At 39.4% G+C, this 17,985-nt stretch overlaps 1 protein-coding gene across 1 annotated transcript; it reads left to right on the top strand.

The window, feature by feature from the left end:
• Positions 1–1,180: 1,180 nt before the first annotated feature.
• LOC132301593 (disease resistance protein RPV1-like) lies at positions 1,181–17,103 on the top strand. Its single transcript, XM_059798835.1, has 8 exons — positions 1,181–1,257; positions 1,362–1,505; positions 14,716–14,776; positions 14,952–15,087; positions 15,194–15,813; positions 15,885–16,026; positions 16,446–16,528; positions 16,708–17,103. The coding sequence occupies exons 1-8, from the start codon at positions 1,181–1,183 to the stop codon at positions 17,101–17,103; spliced, it is 1,659 nt and encodes a 552-aa protein (XP_059654818.1).
• The last annotated feature ends 882 nt before the right edge of the window (positions 17,104–17,985 follow it).

Genomic DNA, 17,985 nt, shown 5'->3' on the forward strand with positions numbered 1-17,985 from the left:
TGACGCACCGGGTTGAAAAACTTAGGCCGTCACAAGTGGTATCAGAGCTCCTAGGTTTGAACACCTTAGGACGACGGGTTTTGGTGCATATCATGCTTTTGTTGATGTACTTTGATGCATTCACATGCTTTTGATAGCATGTTTTGACTTTATAACATGTTTAGATGTTTCGTGATAACATGCTTAGTAGTATGACATGTCTTTATGCTTATATGCCTATATGGTTAAGAGCACCTTTGTTTGACACGTATGCTTATCGGCTTAAGTGCTTAATTGTTTTAAGAGCTTTCTTTAATTGCTTTAGCATGACGGTATATTGCATATCTCGTCTTGCTTCATGTCTTGCACATTCATAGTGTGAAGTGCACTTGGTCATAATAACTTGAGTTATTGTTGACCTCATTTCTTTCATGTATTTAGCATCATGGTTGTCACACGTGGAGAGTCTTCACGTTAGGGCACTGAGGAGCAGGTGGCTGACACCGAGTTCACACGGGGTCCGGGGAGGCCCAGGATTCCAGTTCGTGGCATGGATGCTAATCCGCCACGGCCACCAACTTATGAGGACCGAGTGGCTCAGGGAATCAATCAAGGGATCGCTGAATCTCTATAGGAGATGATACGTAGGTAGGTGTTAGGAGTGCAGATTCCAGCACCGGCACCGGTACCGATAGTTAATAAGGCACTAGAGTACTTTATGCGACTATAGAGGGTCAAGATTGATCCATTTGCAGGGAGTTCAGATCCACTAGTCTCAGAAGCTTGGTTAGACCTTATGGTTCGCAAGTTAGACAGTATAGCGGTACCCACGGATAGGTTGAGGATTTCCTTGACTGCTTCTTTGTTCATAGGTGATGCAGATATCTGGTGGAGGTCTATGACCAATGTCCATAATGTTGAGTTGATGACTTGGAATGAGTTCAGAGATCTGTTTTTCGAGCGCTTCTTTCCGAGGGCTATGAGGCTGGAGATGAGGACATAGTTCGCAGGTCTTTATCAGGGCACTATGAGTGTTATTGAGTATGAGACCTGATTTACTTCTCTCTCTCGTTATGCCGAGGATATGGTAGCGACAGATGAGGCCAGAGCAATGAAGTTTCAGGATGGACTATATCTTGACATTAGGCCACGGGTCTCCATTCTTGATTTGAGGACCTACAGGGAGGTGGTTCAGAGGGCTATGCCGGCTGAGGCAGAGGAACGGGATAAGTTACGGATCAGAGGTTCACACAAGCAGCCTCGAGGAGATAATCCATCGTCTTCCGGGAGTTAGTGGAAGAAGGCCAGGGCAGGGAACAATACTCACTCACAAGGGGCATCACAGCAGAACCGTTCTGCACCCATAGTTCCTGTATCTACAGGATCAGCTCAGGGAGTGGTTTGTTACCATTGTCAGCAGCCGGGGCGCATCAAGCCTCGCTACCCACAGCTTCATCCATAGGCCAGTCAGACTTCAGTTCCTACGAAGACAGGGCAGGGAACTTGCTTTTATTGCAAGGAACCAGGTCATTTCAAGAAGGATTGTCCAAGATTGTTGAGTAAGCCACGTAGTGGCACAGATTCACAGATGGTACCGGCACAGTCTGTAGGGGTTTAGTCTGGTTTCAGAGTTCCTCAGGCACCACAGTTAGTGGCGCCGGTTGGCACTTATCCAGCCAGGGGTTCTACACCTACTGTTTCTACACATCAGTTAGGCTATCATGGCAGTTCACAACAGGGCTCAGGGACGAGCCTATGCTCTTCCACAGGCAGATGCTCCATAGGCACCGTTTCAGTCTGAGGTATCTTTTCAGTTTTCAGTTCTTGGGCTAGAGTTCTTGTTGACACAGGTGCATCGCATTCTTTCATTTCTGCATCATTTGCACATTCATTGGGTCTGGAGGTCACACTTATGGATAGTTTTCTCTGTGTTGACACACCAGTAGGGGGTCCAGTGTCTTTGAATCGTGTTTGTCGAGGTTGTGCTATTGAGATAGCTGGACGGACTTTGGAGTTCGATTTCGTTGTTCTCGACATGACGGGTTTTGATGTTATTCTTGGGATGGATTGGTTATCATTCTTTCAGGCTACGATCGATTGCTTCTGTGGGAGGGTGACCGTTTGTACTCCTAAGGGAGATTGTTTCCATTTTGTAGGAGATCAGAGTGATTCCCACCCAGCTATGGTTTTCAGCATTGGTGACTGGAGTCGCCACAGATCCTACTTGGCTAGTTTGCTAGTTGACGAGGATAGTAGTTTGGGTCGTGTTTTTTCGGTAGTTGTTGAGGATTTTGTTGATGTCTTTCCAGAGGAGCTAACGGAGTTACCTCCTTTAAGGGAAATGATTTTTGCCATTGATGTCATTCCCGGCACGGCACCCATCTCTATGGCACCATACCGTATGGCACCGGCAGAGCTTGATGAGTTGAAAGGTCAGCTGGATGATTTGAAAGCTAAGGGCTTTATTCATCCTAGTGCTTCACCATGGGGAGCACCAATTCTTTTTGCGAAGAAGAAGGATGGGTCTTCAAGACTTTGCATCGATTATCGCAAGTTGAATCAAGCTACGATCAAGAACAGATATCCTTTACCTAGTATTGATGACTTGTTTGATCAGTTGAAGGGAGCGACATGCTTTTCGAAGATTGATTTGAGATCAGGTTACTATCAGTTGAGGGTTAAGGATGAGGATATATCCAAGACCACTTTTCGTACACGGTATGGCCATTATAAGTTTCTGGTGATGCCATTTGGTTTGACCAATGCTCCAGTAGCTTTTATGGATTTGATGAACCGTGTATTTAGTGACTATCTTGACAAATTTGTGGTGGTGTTCATTGATGACATTATCGTGTACTCAACTTCGAGAGAGGAGTATGAGTATCACCTGAGAGCAGTTTTACAGATCCTTAGGGATAACCAATTGTATGCCAAGTTCGAGAAATGCGAATTTTGGCTACTAGAGGTGAAGTTCCTTGGACACGTTGTGTCAGGGGGTGGTGTTGCAGTGGATCCGTCGAAGATTGAGTCTGTGATGGATTGGGAGCGTTTGAAGACAGTGTTTGAGATTCGGAGCTTTCTTGGCCTAGCCGGCTATTACAGGAGATTTGTTCGGGATTTCTCTCGTTTAGCGGCACCTATGACTCGACTTACTCGCAAGGGGGTCAAGTTCATATGGAATGAGGTTTGTGATTTTGCTTTTCAGGAGTTGAAGGTCAGGTTGACATCAGCTCCAGTTTTGATCATACCTGAACGTGGTTTGGGTTACGTGATTTATTGTGATGCTTCGCAAGAAGGTTTGGGTTGTGTTCTGATGCAGACTGACCGCGTGGTAGCTTATGGGTCTCGACAGTTGAAGACTCACGAGTTGAACTATCCGACACATGATTTGAAGTTGGCAGCAGTTATCTTTGCCCTTAAGAGGTGGATACACTATTTGTATGGGGAGAAGTTTGAAGTTTTCTCCGATCACAAGAGTCTCAAATATCTTTTCTCCCAGAAAGATTTGAATTTGAGACAGCGTAGATGGGTTGAGTTCATGGAGGACTATGACTTTGTGTTGCAGTATCATCTAGGGAAGGCCAACATGGTGGCTGATGCATTGAGTAGGAAGTCACGAGGAACTCTTGCTAGCATTTCCATTCACAAATGGAAGATGCTAGAAGAGCTTCCAGATTTTGGTTTGCAGTTGTATGAGGATGTTTCACAGGCTATTTTGTTTAGCCTTGTGGCTCAACCAGCTCTTGTTAGCAGAGTTATTGAGGCACAACAGAAGGATGGGGAGATGAAGTCCATCCACGAGCAGATTTCAGGCGGCGGGAATGTAGAGGGTTTAACCTTGCATTCAGACAGTGGTCTCAGGTACAAAGGGAGGATGTTTATCCCTTTGTCTTGTCGTGACATTGTTCTTCGAGATTTTCACCATTCTCGACTCGCAGTTCACCCTGGTGGTAAGAAAATGTATCACAATTTGCAGAGATAGTTTTGGTGGAAAGGTATGAAACGGGATGTTTGTTAGTTCGTGACTAAATGCCTTACTTGTCAGCAAGTGAAGGCAGAGCATCAGAGACCGGCAGGTTTGTTGCAACCATTACCAATGGCAGAGTGGAAGTGGGAGCACATCACTATGGATTTCGTGACGGGACTCCCGAGATCTAAGGCAGGGAATGATGCCATTTGGGTCATTGTTGATAGATTGACTAAGACGGCTCACTTTTTGCCTATGGCAGTGACAGATGATGCAGAGAGACTTAGTGGATTATATGTAGGGCAAATTGTCAGGCTTCATGGGGTTCCAGTATCCATTGTTTCGGATAGGGATCCCAAGTTCACATCTCACTTTTAGCAGAGTTTTCTGGAGCTCTTGACACGGGGCTTCATTTCAGCACGGCATTCCATCCTCAGACTGATGGTCAGTCAGAGTGTACCATTCAGATATTGGAGGATATGCTACGGGCTTGCATTTTGGATTTTGGGGGTAGTTGGGAAGACTACTTACCCTTGGTTGAGTTTGCCTACAACAATAGTTACCAGACCAGTATTGGCATGGCACCTTTTGAGGCGTTGTATGGCAGACCTTGCAGATCTCTAATTTGTTGGACCGAGGTAGGTGATACAGTCGCCTTAGGTCTCGATATTAAGTTGATTCGACAGCGGTTGGCTACAGCTCAGAGCAGACAGAAGAGTTATGCTGATAAGAGGAGGAGATCCTTGTCTCTTGAGGTAGGGGACCATGTTTTTCTCAAGATTTTTCCACGGAAGGGACTTTTGAGATTTAGACAGACAGGCAAGTTGTCTCCTAGGTTTATTGGACCATTTCAGATTTTGGAGCGCGTTGGTGAAGTTGCTTATCGTTTGGCATTACCGCCAGACCTGGATAGGGTTCACGACGTCTTTCATGTATCTATGTTGAGGAAGTACGAGCCGGATCCATCGCATGTTTTACGGTGGACGGATGTTGTTGTTGATGAGGACGTGACCTACGAGGAGGGTCCGGTCCAGATTCTTGATTCACAGGAGCAAGTTTTGCGGACCAAGACCATTCCATTGGTTAAGGTCTTGTGGAGACATCACGGCTTTGAGGAGGCTACCTGGGAACTCGAACAGGAGGTTCGCTCTTGGTATCCCCATTTGTTCTCTCTTTCAGGTACGACTCAATTCGGGGACGAAATCCTTTTAAGGAGGGTCGGTTGTAATGACCCGGTCTTTTTCCTCCTTTTCCATTTTCGGCGATTTTCTTTTTTCGTCTTTTTTCCTATTTTGTCTTTTCCTTATTTCGTCTTTTAGTCATTTTTCATTTTTCTTTGCATAACCTCACTTGTTGTGCTCGGATTTGATTCCGATTTTGCATGCATTCATGATATTTGATTTCCATGACATTGGTATTTTTACTTTCCTTGAAAAGCATGCTAGATTAGTACTTTTCTTGTAAAGGGCATGAATGCATACTTTAGTGTAATTATTTATAAATTTTGGGGTTTTAGTGTAATTATGTAAAATAATTATTTTTCGTTTTGGGGACCTTTTTGCAATTTATTTTGGAAGATATTTTGAAAAAGGACCATTTTGTAATTTTTGGAAAGTATGACAAGTGTCACACTCTCATGGAGCCATTTGTTGTCATTTAGGTGAAGAGACTTGGCACCATGACTTCTTGACATTTGGTGGGTGGAGATTCATCCATGTGTTGGCCTTTGATTAGTGCACATATAGCCTTTGATTTGTGACAAGTGTGGGCTTGGGATTTAGTCTTGGAAGAGGCATTATATTAGTGACAAGTGTAGGATCAAGGTTTAGTCTTGCATTGTGTGTGTGAGAGAGGTAGTGCAAGAGTACATAATGAGTGGAGGATTTTTAGCCCTTCCACTCACCATTTTTACACTTTACCTTCTTCATTCCATTATCTCTCGTTAACCCTAGCAAAGACTCCAATAGAGGAAAGCTTAGTATAGAGCTTTGACTTCACATTTGGCATTCTTCCACTCATCCTAGACCTTTGACCTTAGGAGAGAAAAGATTCCTTTCACTCTCCTCTTCAAGAATCCTAACCTTGTTTTTCATTTTGTGTTTGGTAGCTTGGATTATAGAGATTCAATTCTCTATTGCGGTAGGGGTGGTAGTATGTTTATATTCGAAGTGTTTTATAGTCCTTGTGGTTTAATATATATTGTGTCTATGCTTTTGATGTGATAGTATTGCATATTATAGGAAACCCTCAGTTCTTAACTTAGGGTTTATTGATTTAAGCATGTATGATATGTGTAAACCATGTGTAGGAGGATTATATAATTTAGTAGCATGCTAAATTCTAGAAATTTCACATGTATTGGTGATGTGGGACACTAGTAGAATTATTGATGTTATATGCAATCTCATTGATATGAATTGCTATATTTGTTGTTACAATAATTCTATACCCTTGTGAATTACTAATTGTAATTATTTAGGAGCTTATTGCTATGATGTTGATAATTAGTATATAGAGCTTGTTATTGAGGCATGACTTGAATTGATAAATTTGTGATATTGTATTGTGCATAATATCATGATGCGAATTTGTCATTTGGCATGCCATTCTAGATTTGGAACCCTAAGACATGGTTTGTATGGTTTCAAAATACTTGTGCATGGAAGGTGGTTTGTATGCCTTATTATATATATATAAGTTTTGAACTTGATATATATTTTGGAATCTCTTGGGACATTGTTACATGTGACATGGCTAAAGTTTGGCTTTAGTGCGGGAGGTATGAGTTCTCTTCAATTGAGATAATGCGCACTAGGGTGGTCTTCCCAGTGGGTTAATGCCCGAAATAACCGTATTGTTCTTGGTTAAGTCCGTGACGTGATGTCCAAGTCTTCCATTACTTGTTTTCGCATTGAATTTCAAGTTGACAACCAATGCTTAATTGTAGCTTGAAATTCTTGTTATTGGCGAATTGATGTTGTTGAGTACATTGATAATTATTTGTGTTGCTAAAGAATCATTTAAGATGATCCCTTAGAACACCTCGAACATAGACTTTAAGTGGAATGATCCCTTGTATTCGTCTATATTGATCTTGCAATGATATTGAAACTTTAGGGTATACGCATATGCTTCTCCTACGAGTAACTTGATTGCTCACCCTAATGGTTTGGGTTATTTTTCAGGTAAGGAGACCATGTTCATGGATGCTCATCATCCTTAGAAGCTTTTGAGCTATTTGAAGCATATTTATATATTAACATGCAAGTGTTTAGCATGCTTAATTTTTGAAGTTATAATTTTGTATACCATGTATGTATGGTACTTTTGAAGATTATGTAACCTCTTTGATGTGTAAAGATGCTTAATTAATCATTATTGACGTTAGAAGCATGCATGTAATGAGGCCAAGGGCCAAACATGTCTATTTTTGTACTTAGACACTTTTTGTATCAAAGTTTTGCTTTAAATGTCTTTTAATCAAATCTTGAGGTTTGAGGGGTCAAAATCTTATAAATGACGTGTATGGGGCCATGGGCCATTGTTTTATCTTCATTTACTCATATCAAAGTTGTTGACATGTTCACATTCTCAAAACTAATGAAAAATCAGTTTTACACTTTCATATTTGAATCAAAGCATCATGGAATTCACATTTGGGTTGAACCTTAGCACCTTCAGTAGATAACAGGTTCAGCAGCAGGTTTTCGAAGTGTTTCGGTTGACTAAAACTCCATTTTGGTCGACCGATGGTTAATGGTTTGGTATTTGTACAGTAATCTCACATTCCAGTAGCCAAAAACACTATTCATGAGTCATTTCAGTCGACCGAACCCTTATTTCGGTCTACCGAAGCAACACGAACCTTTTCTTCATGATTTTAGGTCTTAGCACTTTCATTTCGGTCGTCCAAAAGTCCATTTCGGTCGACCGAAATGGCTAGAACCCGAGCCTAGCTTCTGTTGAGTTTCTGTACTGATCATCCGACTTCAACGGGTCATAACTTCTTCGTTTCTAATCCAAATGGGGTGATTCTTAAGCCTAAACTCAAGGATTTTGAGTTAGATTTCCAATGGTATCAATCCCATTCTCAAATACCAAACACAGTAGGACTTATATGTATTTTAGTGAAGTAGTGTCAATTTTCACTTCAACCGGACGGACATTTTGTGGGATTCTTAGCCAAAGTCTATGGAACCTCTTGGAATGTTTCAAAATGATTAGATTAGATTCTATTAACCTTTTTGACTTGTTTAGAGTCAAGTTTCTCCTATTAGTAGTGAATTGACCTTTTTGCCCCTTGGATAGCAAATTTTGTCCTTTTTGACCTTTGTTTCCGTTTTTGTCCTCTTTAAGTTCCGTGGCCTCATGGAGGGTAACATTTGTATCTTAGGAGTGACTCCTATCTCTAGAGACCTTGTTTTACCTTTAGCTTCCGCAATTCGGATTCGTTATCGGATCACTTTCGGTTCATCACTGACGCACCGGGTTGAAAAACTTGGACCGTCACAATACTCTCTCTAGTGTCTACATTATCATTTGCAGTTAAACAGCCAATTTCCATTCTTATGGGGGATTGTTAGAACGGTGTGTGGATGTAACTTGTCTGCAACGTGTCTATGTATATCACATTAGACTACAACATGTGAATATCAACTATATGTTGGTTGTAACAAGAATATTTTGGTGTGAAAGGTTGGGTCGATTCGGGTAAGGTGATGTTTTAGGAGTGGTTATAACTAATAGATGCAACTACTCTAAACCATTGTATCTTAAATGAACAAACACATCTAATAATGATGGGACACCACTTTGATTATAACCGACCATTGCAACCTATTAAAAGTGGTTGTGCCTGTTAACAAAGAGACACCACCTTATCTATAAATACCCACAATTGGTAGCCATTTATGTGTACAATTTTCTATTCTTCTCTCCCTCTCTCAACATGACCCCAACCCAAGTAGGTGTGGGTTCAAGCCATGGTCAAGTGGTCTGAGCCACTTAGGCCCAAAACCGATTTCATTGAGCCATATTAAATTTGGTCCGAGCCATTTAGTTCAGATTGCACCCAATTTATTATTTATATAGTATGGATGCATTTTTGAGTCAGAAAGAGTATCACACGGTGGAGGTTCGTCGTATCCACGAGTTTGTAGTGCTGCTACTGGTGGATGTAGACCGTTGTATCTTAGGAGATAGACGCCACTGAGTCCGTTAACACCATAGCGAGGCTAATCTGTCTTAAGGACATAGTATCCAATACTAGCCTCGGTCCAGGTTATTTATTTATTTATTATTATTATTTTTGTGACGACCCTGGTTTTTAGGCCAACGTGTCCTGTGATGAACCGTAAGGATGATTCGATAACGGATCCGAATGAGGAAGCGAAAACAGAAAACGAGACTCTAAGAAGAACTGATGCGGAAGCAAAAGATCGAAAATATGACAAATAAGCCCCCAGGGGCAAAATAGTCATCTCTGAAAACTATAGATTCGGGTGCCACCGAGCAGTTTTTCTGGAAGGACAACGAAAAACTAATCAAGATGGACTCAAGAATCGCATGATTCGGAGTCCGAACAAAGGAGAAACGGCATGACAAAGAAAAACGAACACTTAAAGCAAAAGGGTAAACTGGTAATTATCTAGGAAGAACTGGGTGCAACCGAGCACACTGTTGGAAAGACAGCGAAAAAGTAGTCAAGTTAAAAAAAAAAATTCACTTGAATCGGAATCCGGACGAAGGAGAAAAGCCTAAAAGAAGAATTGACGTCGCGGCGGCCCGACGAGGGGCCATGGCGCACACGGTGCCCATGCGCGAGCCCACCGGCGTGCATGCCGGCGCCCAAAGACATGGCTGGTGGCAGCCCTTGGCTGCTGCTACATTTTTTTTGATCTGCCCAGAACTGAGGCTTGAAACAGAGGTCAAGACAAGTTTTTCTTGAAAAACACGAAAAAGAAATCCTCCCTAAAATAGAGTTTTCTACCCGACTTCGTGGACGGAATCGAAAAAAACTCACTGTGAAATCCCCAAAATGCCCCTAGATCAGAACTGAACAAGAGGGTCATGAAGCTGCTAAATCAAAACTAGAAGCTGAAACTTCACGAGGGATTTCCGGTACCAAGATGACATTTACTGGAAAAACACGAAAAAGAAACCCCCCCTAAAATCACGTTTTCTAAGCGACCATGTCAAAAGAAGAAAATAAAACTGAGGTGAAAGGTCCATAATGCCCCTAGATCTGAATATGCAAAAAAAATGCGAAATGAATTCACAAGAGGCTCAAAACACAAATGATGAGGTTTTGCCCGGAAACGACTATGCACGCAAACGTAACTTACCTATTTAGACGCACTACAATGGTCCATGGCTTAAAAATATAGCCGATGCAAAATCTGACCCCCCAATGGGCAAAAAGGCAAAAATGGACTTGGAATGGAAAACATGGAATCCAAAAATGCAAAACGGGATCAAATGACCGTTTGGCCCTTGGCCACACTTCATACAAGATTAATAAGACCCTATAAAGGAATGAAAATGGAATTCCCACACCCGATGCAATCGTGGTGAAGCAATGACTTGCGATTTTTCAAGTTTTTCATAACATTTCATGAAGTTAAAAAGTTGCATAGAATACAATATACATGTCATTGGCCTCCGGCCTCATCTCATACATATCAAATACATTAAAAGGAGTGTACTTAAGTACACATTACATACATGGAATCAAATACACATATTTTGACATATAAGTCTACAAAATGACATTTCATGCTAACATTTGCATGAAATGGAAACTTGAAAGCTACACGACATCCAAGGAATGCTAGGCTTCACGAACCAAGTCTTCGTACCTGAAATATGCCCCAGTATCGTAGGGGTGAGTAACATAAAGCTACTCGTAGGAGATGAGCATGCATCGACCTAGCATTTTACAAATTTATCACCTTAGGGTGAAACATGTTAAAGGGGCTCATGCCACCTAACGTCTATGTCCAAGTGAGACTCGGGGAGCATCCTAAGCTACCTTAGAGTCTAAGCAACAAGAATCATGATATACATACGTGTATGAAACGAATCATGGTTGGGATAATCCAAAGAACACAACAAGAAGAATGCTTGAGCATAGATTAACATGAACTGCATTTTCAATACAATTGAACTAGGTCTAGAGTAATCCATACAACATGACAAAACCATATTTGAATACAAGTTAACAAGAATCACATTATCCATGCAATTCAACAACAAAAGAGCATATTATACAATACAACAAGGTTTAAGTTCTCAAAGCCATCAACTTAGAATCTAAAGCACAAAATAACAGTAGTGGTTCATGCCACCTAACGTTTATGTTATAAAAGAATCAATAGGATCAATCCTAAGCTTTATTAGAACGTCAAAACACGATTTTCAATATCGATGCAATTTAACCAACATTGGAACTTCCAATACAACGCATAAAGCACAATTTTGCAAAGTTAACATCCTGTAACTTAAAATGGAATGACAAATAAGAAACAACAAGTTACAACATCATCTAGTTATCAACTTGAAAATGAAATGCGAAATCAAACAAAGTGGATACTCGGACGTCACGCCGGATCAGACTGACAACATAGTTACTTTAGGGTTACTAGCCCATGGGTAACCTCCCTATGTGCGCATTAGACCATATAGAGGGACTATCCCCCGTACTAGAACCACGTCCTAGCTATAGTCAAACAATGACATCCCCAAGTTTCCAAAATCAACAAGTTGTGCAACAACGCATATATCAACAGGAATATGCAAGATAATCAACTATCTACTAAGCACAACCAAATTTGGAAACCTATACAATATATGCTCTAAATCTACAGCTAATATGATATGATGAATGTCGAATCTTCAGTGTGCGATTCGTTACACGCTATGCATGAAAGATGTTAAACGCGAAGTGTGCAAATCATTACACAAGGCAACAATATATTCAATAAGAAAAACATATTCTCATGAATACAAACATAGCAACTTGTTATCCAATGTTCAAAACATAACCAAATGAATATACAACAAGTCTAAGTCCATGATTTGAATATAGAAACCACTTCTAAAACACAACTAGATCATGGAGCAAATTGATAGAATTTAAATAGATAAACACAATTAAATTCTCTAGAGTCCGATTCAATTCCAAGTAACCTCAATTTAGTACATGTTAAAGGACATGGCATGGTCATCACCTATATCCATTCTAAAACTCAATTAGGTTGTTGGAACAACAAAGTAGAACTTTAATTAAATCATGCTAATTTAATTACCAAAGTTCTAAAACAACTTCTAATAGTCCCAAATTAATATATGCTAGTAACAAGTCATGATTAATACAATTATCAAGTTAAAAACTTAATTAAGCTAAGGGGACCATTAAATAGATTTTAATTAATTCTTTTAATTAAAATTCCTAGATTTTTAAACTTAACCAAATGCTCTCAATTTAACATATCTTAGAGAACATGCCAAGAACTAGTGAAATATCACATTACAAGTTTATTTCATTCAATTTAAGACCATGTGACTTAACCTTTCACTAAAGTTAAATATAAATTAAAAGTTGCAATTCTCATGCAATTAATCCCAATTTAATATATGTGAACAATTATACCTAAACTTAATTTTCTAGCATGTCACAATACAATCCCAAGTTGTATATCACCATGAGGATTAAATCTTAAACATGAAATTTAATCAAATAAAAGGTTTCAAAACTTAACCGAATATTCTAAATCAAATATATGTGAAACTATATAGCATGTAAATCAAGAATATCAAGTTGGAATTCAAATAGAGTGAATAGTGCACTCGGGGCAAATTAATTAATCAAATTAATTAATAATTACTAATTTTCAAAACACCTCCAATTACTTTCAAATTCAACTATGTTGAAGAGCATGCTAAGGCCTAATATAATATGCTAACACATATTAATTTCAAGTTAGTTAAGGCCATGTGAATTAATCTTTCACCTAAGATAAATATTAAATAAAATCTTTAATACTTATTCAAATGTTCCAATTTTAATACACGACAATGAGCATATCAAGGGGCAATATAAAATCATGCTACATGTTTAAACCAAGTCATGAGCAACCGGAAAAATTAGATCCCGTACAAGAAAAATAAATAATAAAATCTCTAGATTTTATATTTAATCATGCAAACAAGTAGTATAAGCATCACAAGCATGCTATATAACAAGAATTTAAACCTAGAACATCTCCTACCTCAATTTGAGATGAAAATCTCAAAAGCCATCAAAATGGAACGGCTCCGAATCCGACGAAACTACTAGGTTTTGTTGGGGACAACGCCGTGAACATAACCCCCATGAAAGCCCCATCAACATCATAACTTGACCTCAAAACCAAACTCAAGAAATGGTCAAAACTGAATTCTAATAAGGGGGAAAGGTAGAGCACGGCGAGGGGAACAACAAACGTTAAGGCCGAAGACTTTCAATCAAGGAAAAGTGAACCAAAAGAGGAGAGAGAAGATGGCAGCACCCCTTGGGCTGCCATGGGAGCTCCAGGTTGTGCATGAAGAGGGGAGAAGATGAAAAATGAAATATCTCACCCCCCTTTTATAGAAATCTCAAAAAGTGCCCCGACGGGCCCTGCCGGGTCCGAAAAAGTAAAATTTGAGTAGACACGCTCAAATGGCAAAACTTTGTGAACAAAAAAGATTCAAAATGATAAAATATGAACAACGAAGAAACGGCGTCAAAAACCGAGTCCCGAGCAGAAAGTTATGCCCAAAACAAGTTTGGTAAAAACTGGGGCCAGAAACCCTGAAACTGGAAAACATCGACCAGGAGGAAATTCCAAGAGTACACAACTCAACGAAATGTGAAAATGAATCCTGTACGAGGATCCAGGCTCAAAACAAGACATTTTGCAATAACTTTCATTAATTGCACAATGGCCCCTCCAAAAAGTGAAAACTGCACTTATGGCCCAGAATGAAAATATCTTCCAAAAATATTTTCTTAAAAACCCCTGAAATAAAATATCTTCAAAAGATATTTACGAAAAATACCCCAAGAAAAGAAAATAATTTCAAAGAACTTTGCATCCATGCCCCTATGGACACCGGGAGCAACCAGAGTACTTTCTTACAAAAGTAAAGATACGTATTTCGTGGAAACCACTCAAGATGAAGGCACGTGAAGTCAAAAACCAACTCCGAGCATGAGAAGTGAGGTTGTGCCAAAAATTGACAAACGGAGATAAGACGAAATAGGGAAACTGACAGAATAGGGAAAAGACGAAATAGCGCATAGTGTCCAAAAACGAAAAATGCGAAAATGACTCGGTCCTCAAAGGAAGTTGTCAATCCACGGAAAAGAGTCTCAGGAACCAGTTCTAAGCACTTGAGATGACACTAAGTGACACGAAACAGAGCTCAGAAAAGAAAATTAAACGAAAAAAATTCATTCGTAAAATTTCAAGAAAAAGAAAAGGGAGGCAAATGACCGGGTCGTTACAATTTTATTGCTTTATTTTGCATATTCAATTAAATATAGAGTTGCATATTTAATTAATGATTTCTTAGCATATTGTTAATTATCTCATGATATATTAGTATAAGGTTTGTTATATCTTAAATGTCACCTGAAGTATATATTTACCAACAAAATTTTATCCAAGCAATCGTTGTTATCTCTTGTTTGCATTTTCATTAACTCCTTGATTCGTTTCAATTGACGAGAAGTTTGCAATTTGTAGGTATGAGTCACCTTTTATCCAAAAAATTGTTGAAGATATTGGAAACAAATTGAATCGCACAGTATTGAGTGTTTGTTCATACCCAGTTGGATTAGATTTTCGTATAAAAGACATTAATTTGTGGTTACAAGATGGATCAAAAGAAGTCGGGATAGTGGCAATTTGTGGGATGCATGGAATATGGAAGACAACCATTGCAAAAACTGTGTATAATCTGAACTTTGATAGATTTGAAGGTAGCAGTTCTTGCAAATGTAAGAGGAACATCAAAGGAACCCAGTGGTCTTGTCCGCTTACAAAGACAACTTCTTTTAGATATTTTAAAGGGCAAGAAAGTAAAAATTAGCAATGTTGATGAAAGAATCATAAATGGTAAGAGAAGCTATTTGCTGCAAAAGAATTTTACTTGTTCTTGATGATGTGGATGACTGAGACCAACTAAATGCAGTACTCATAATGAGGAGTTGGTTTCTATAAGAAAGTAAAATTATCATAACTACAAATGAACAATTGCTGAAGGCACATGAACTGCACAAGTGGCATGGAGTTAAGGGTTTAACTGAGGATGAATCATTTCAACTCTTCAGTTGGCATGCCTTTGGGCAAGATCACCCCATTGAGGGATATATGGAGCACACAAGAAGGCTTGTACAGTATTGCGGAGGGCATCCTTCAGCTCTTCAAATTTTGGGTTCTTCTCTATCTAGGAGAAGCATAGATGTCTGGGAAAGTGCAAAAAGGAAAATGGAAGCAATTCCTGATAGTCTGATCCACAAAAAGCTCAAAATAAGCTTTGATTCTTTACAAGATGACCATGATAAAAATTTATTTCTTGACATTTCTTGTTTCTTTGTTGGAAAGGACATAGATTTCATAATTACAATACTAGATGAATGTGGTTTTTACACAAGGGCTGGGATTCAGAATCTCATCGATAGATGCCTCTTAACAATCGATGAAAATAACAAGTTAATACTGCATCAATTGGTTCAAGAGATGGGAAGAGAGATTGTACGGCAGGAATCACCCGAAGAACCTGGGAAGCGCAGCAGAGTGTGGCATCACAAGGATGCTTTCAATGTATTAACAGAAAAATCTGTAAGAAACACACCTCTAATGTCTGTTTTTATTTTTTTCCTGTTATGTTACTTATCAACCTCGCTTATTAGGGCATGGAAACAATTGAAGGCCTCATGCTGAATTTGCATGTGTCTGAGCAAGATCGGCTTGCCAAGAATTTCTTCGGTTTAGGTAATTCAAAAAGGCATCGCCCTGAAGATTTTCTTGACATAATAACATTGCCTTGTGGAAGTAATTCATCAAAGCGCCATCATCAAGGCATCTTCTCATGGCTCCCCACAAACTCTGCCTTGACCGAATCATTTTCCACATCAAATGAAGTAGACTTAAATGCTGATGCATTTTCAAGGATGCACAATTAAGACTACTCCAGCTCAATATTGCAATGCTAATTGGAGACTACAAAAAATTTCCTAAGAAGTTAAGATGGTTGTGTTGGCGTGGGTTGCCCTTAAAATCGATACCCAGTGACTTTCCTCTAGAGAGTCTGGTTGCTCTTGACTTGCGCAACAACAGCTTAAAACAACTTTGGAATGGAAACAAGGTATGATATTAACTTTCTTAGTTTTTAAATTTCTTTTTTTAAAATAATTTTTCTTTCTTTTGGGGGTTAATATGAATATTTATACTTTCTTACTTGTTTCTCACAGTTGCTAAGATCATTGCAAATTCTGAATCTCAGTCATTCCCATGGCCTTATCAATACACCCGATTTCTCAAACTCCCTAATCTTGTGAGATTAATTGTTAAAGATTGCATAAATTTGAGGTTTATGAATCCATTGGAGAATTAAAGAGACTTGTTCTGTTAAGTCTAGAAGGCTGCAAGAATCTAAGGAATCTTCCCATAAAAATTGGTCAACTAAAATATCTTGAATATCTTGAGAAACTGATCCTCTCTGGTTGCTCAAAGCTTGATAAGTTGCCGAAAGAGCTCTGTAAGATGGAATCTTTGAAGGTTCTTCATGCAGATGGTGCTGCAATAAGTCAACTACCCTCTACCAGCAGTGACATAAATTTATGGCGTTCACGCTGGTTCTCTGGGGTTCGTAGACCAAGAAAATCTCCAGAATCAATCAGCTCTTCATTGATTTGCTTTCCATACTCATTAGTAAGCTTGAGTCTTGAACACTGCAATCTGTCTGATGATGCCATTCCAAGGGATCTTGGTAGCCTGTCCCTTTTGCAGGACTTGAATCTAAGGGAAAATCCGTTCTGCAACTTTCCAGAGAGCATAAAGGGTCTCACCATGCTTCACTCAATTTATACGGGTGTAGAAGCCTCCAATTGCTTCCAGAGCTACCAATGAAATTATAAGTGTTGACTTTAGCAGAGTGTAGCTCACTGGAAATAGTGGCAAATCTACCAAATGTTTTGAGATCACTGTATGTGTTGGCGTTTCAATGTGACAAACTAGTAGAGGTTCAGAACTTGTTCAGGTTAGAACCTATTTAAAACATTGATGCAGAAATGATCAAGAATTTGGGATTGGTTGACTTGGAATCCATGGGAAAGGTTGACGTGAAATTGTACAATCAATTAACGTCTATGGACAATATTAGTCCCATCCAGGTGTTTTCTCTGTGTGTGTGTGTGTGTGTGTGTGTGTGTCTGTCTGTCTCTCGCTCTCCCCTATTATAATTGAAGTTATGATGATTTGCTTACATGGATCAGGCAGTGTATGAATGCGGAATAGTGAGCATATTTCATCTTGGAAATGAGGTTCCATGTTGGTTCAGCAAAAAGAGTAGAAAGTCCTCCATATGTTTCAATGTTCCTTCACTTCCTAATCTCGAGACCCGAGGCTTGAATGTATGCGTTGTTTATGCAAGGATTACACACCGTTACCTTCCAACTGAACCTGCTATTATAAAATTTTAAGTATTATTAAAATCTTCAATAAGAGCAACGATGTGAAGTGGGCCTATAACCCAGTGTGTAAACGGAATCCAGATGAGGGGAAAAATATGAAATGGTCAAGCCATTAGATTGGGAATCAGTTGGATGTTGGTGATGAAGTGGTTGTTTCCGTGGTTTTGTGGGACTATAAAGTACGTAAAGGAGTTAGGAGTCCACATTGTGTATGAAGAAGAGGAGAAGGATGCACAACTTAATACCTGTAGTTCTTGTCCTGGTGAAGTTATTGAGCCATAGGAATTTGATAGGTCAATTCCAAATCTACTATTTAGTT

This window comes from Cornus florida, unplaced genomic scaffold (genome assembly GCF_030987335.1).
Source record: "Cornus florida cultivar Cherokee Brave unplaced genomic scaffold, ASM3098733v1 CherokeeBrave_3.0.0_Hap2_Chr03, whole genome shotgun sequence".
NCBI lineage: Eukaryota > Viridiplantae > Streptophyta > Magnoliopsida > Cornales > Cornaceae > Cornus > Cornus florida.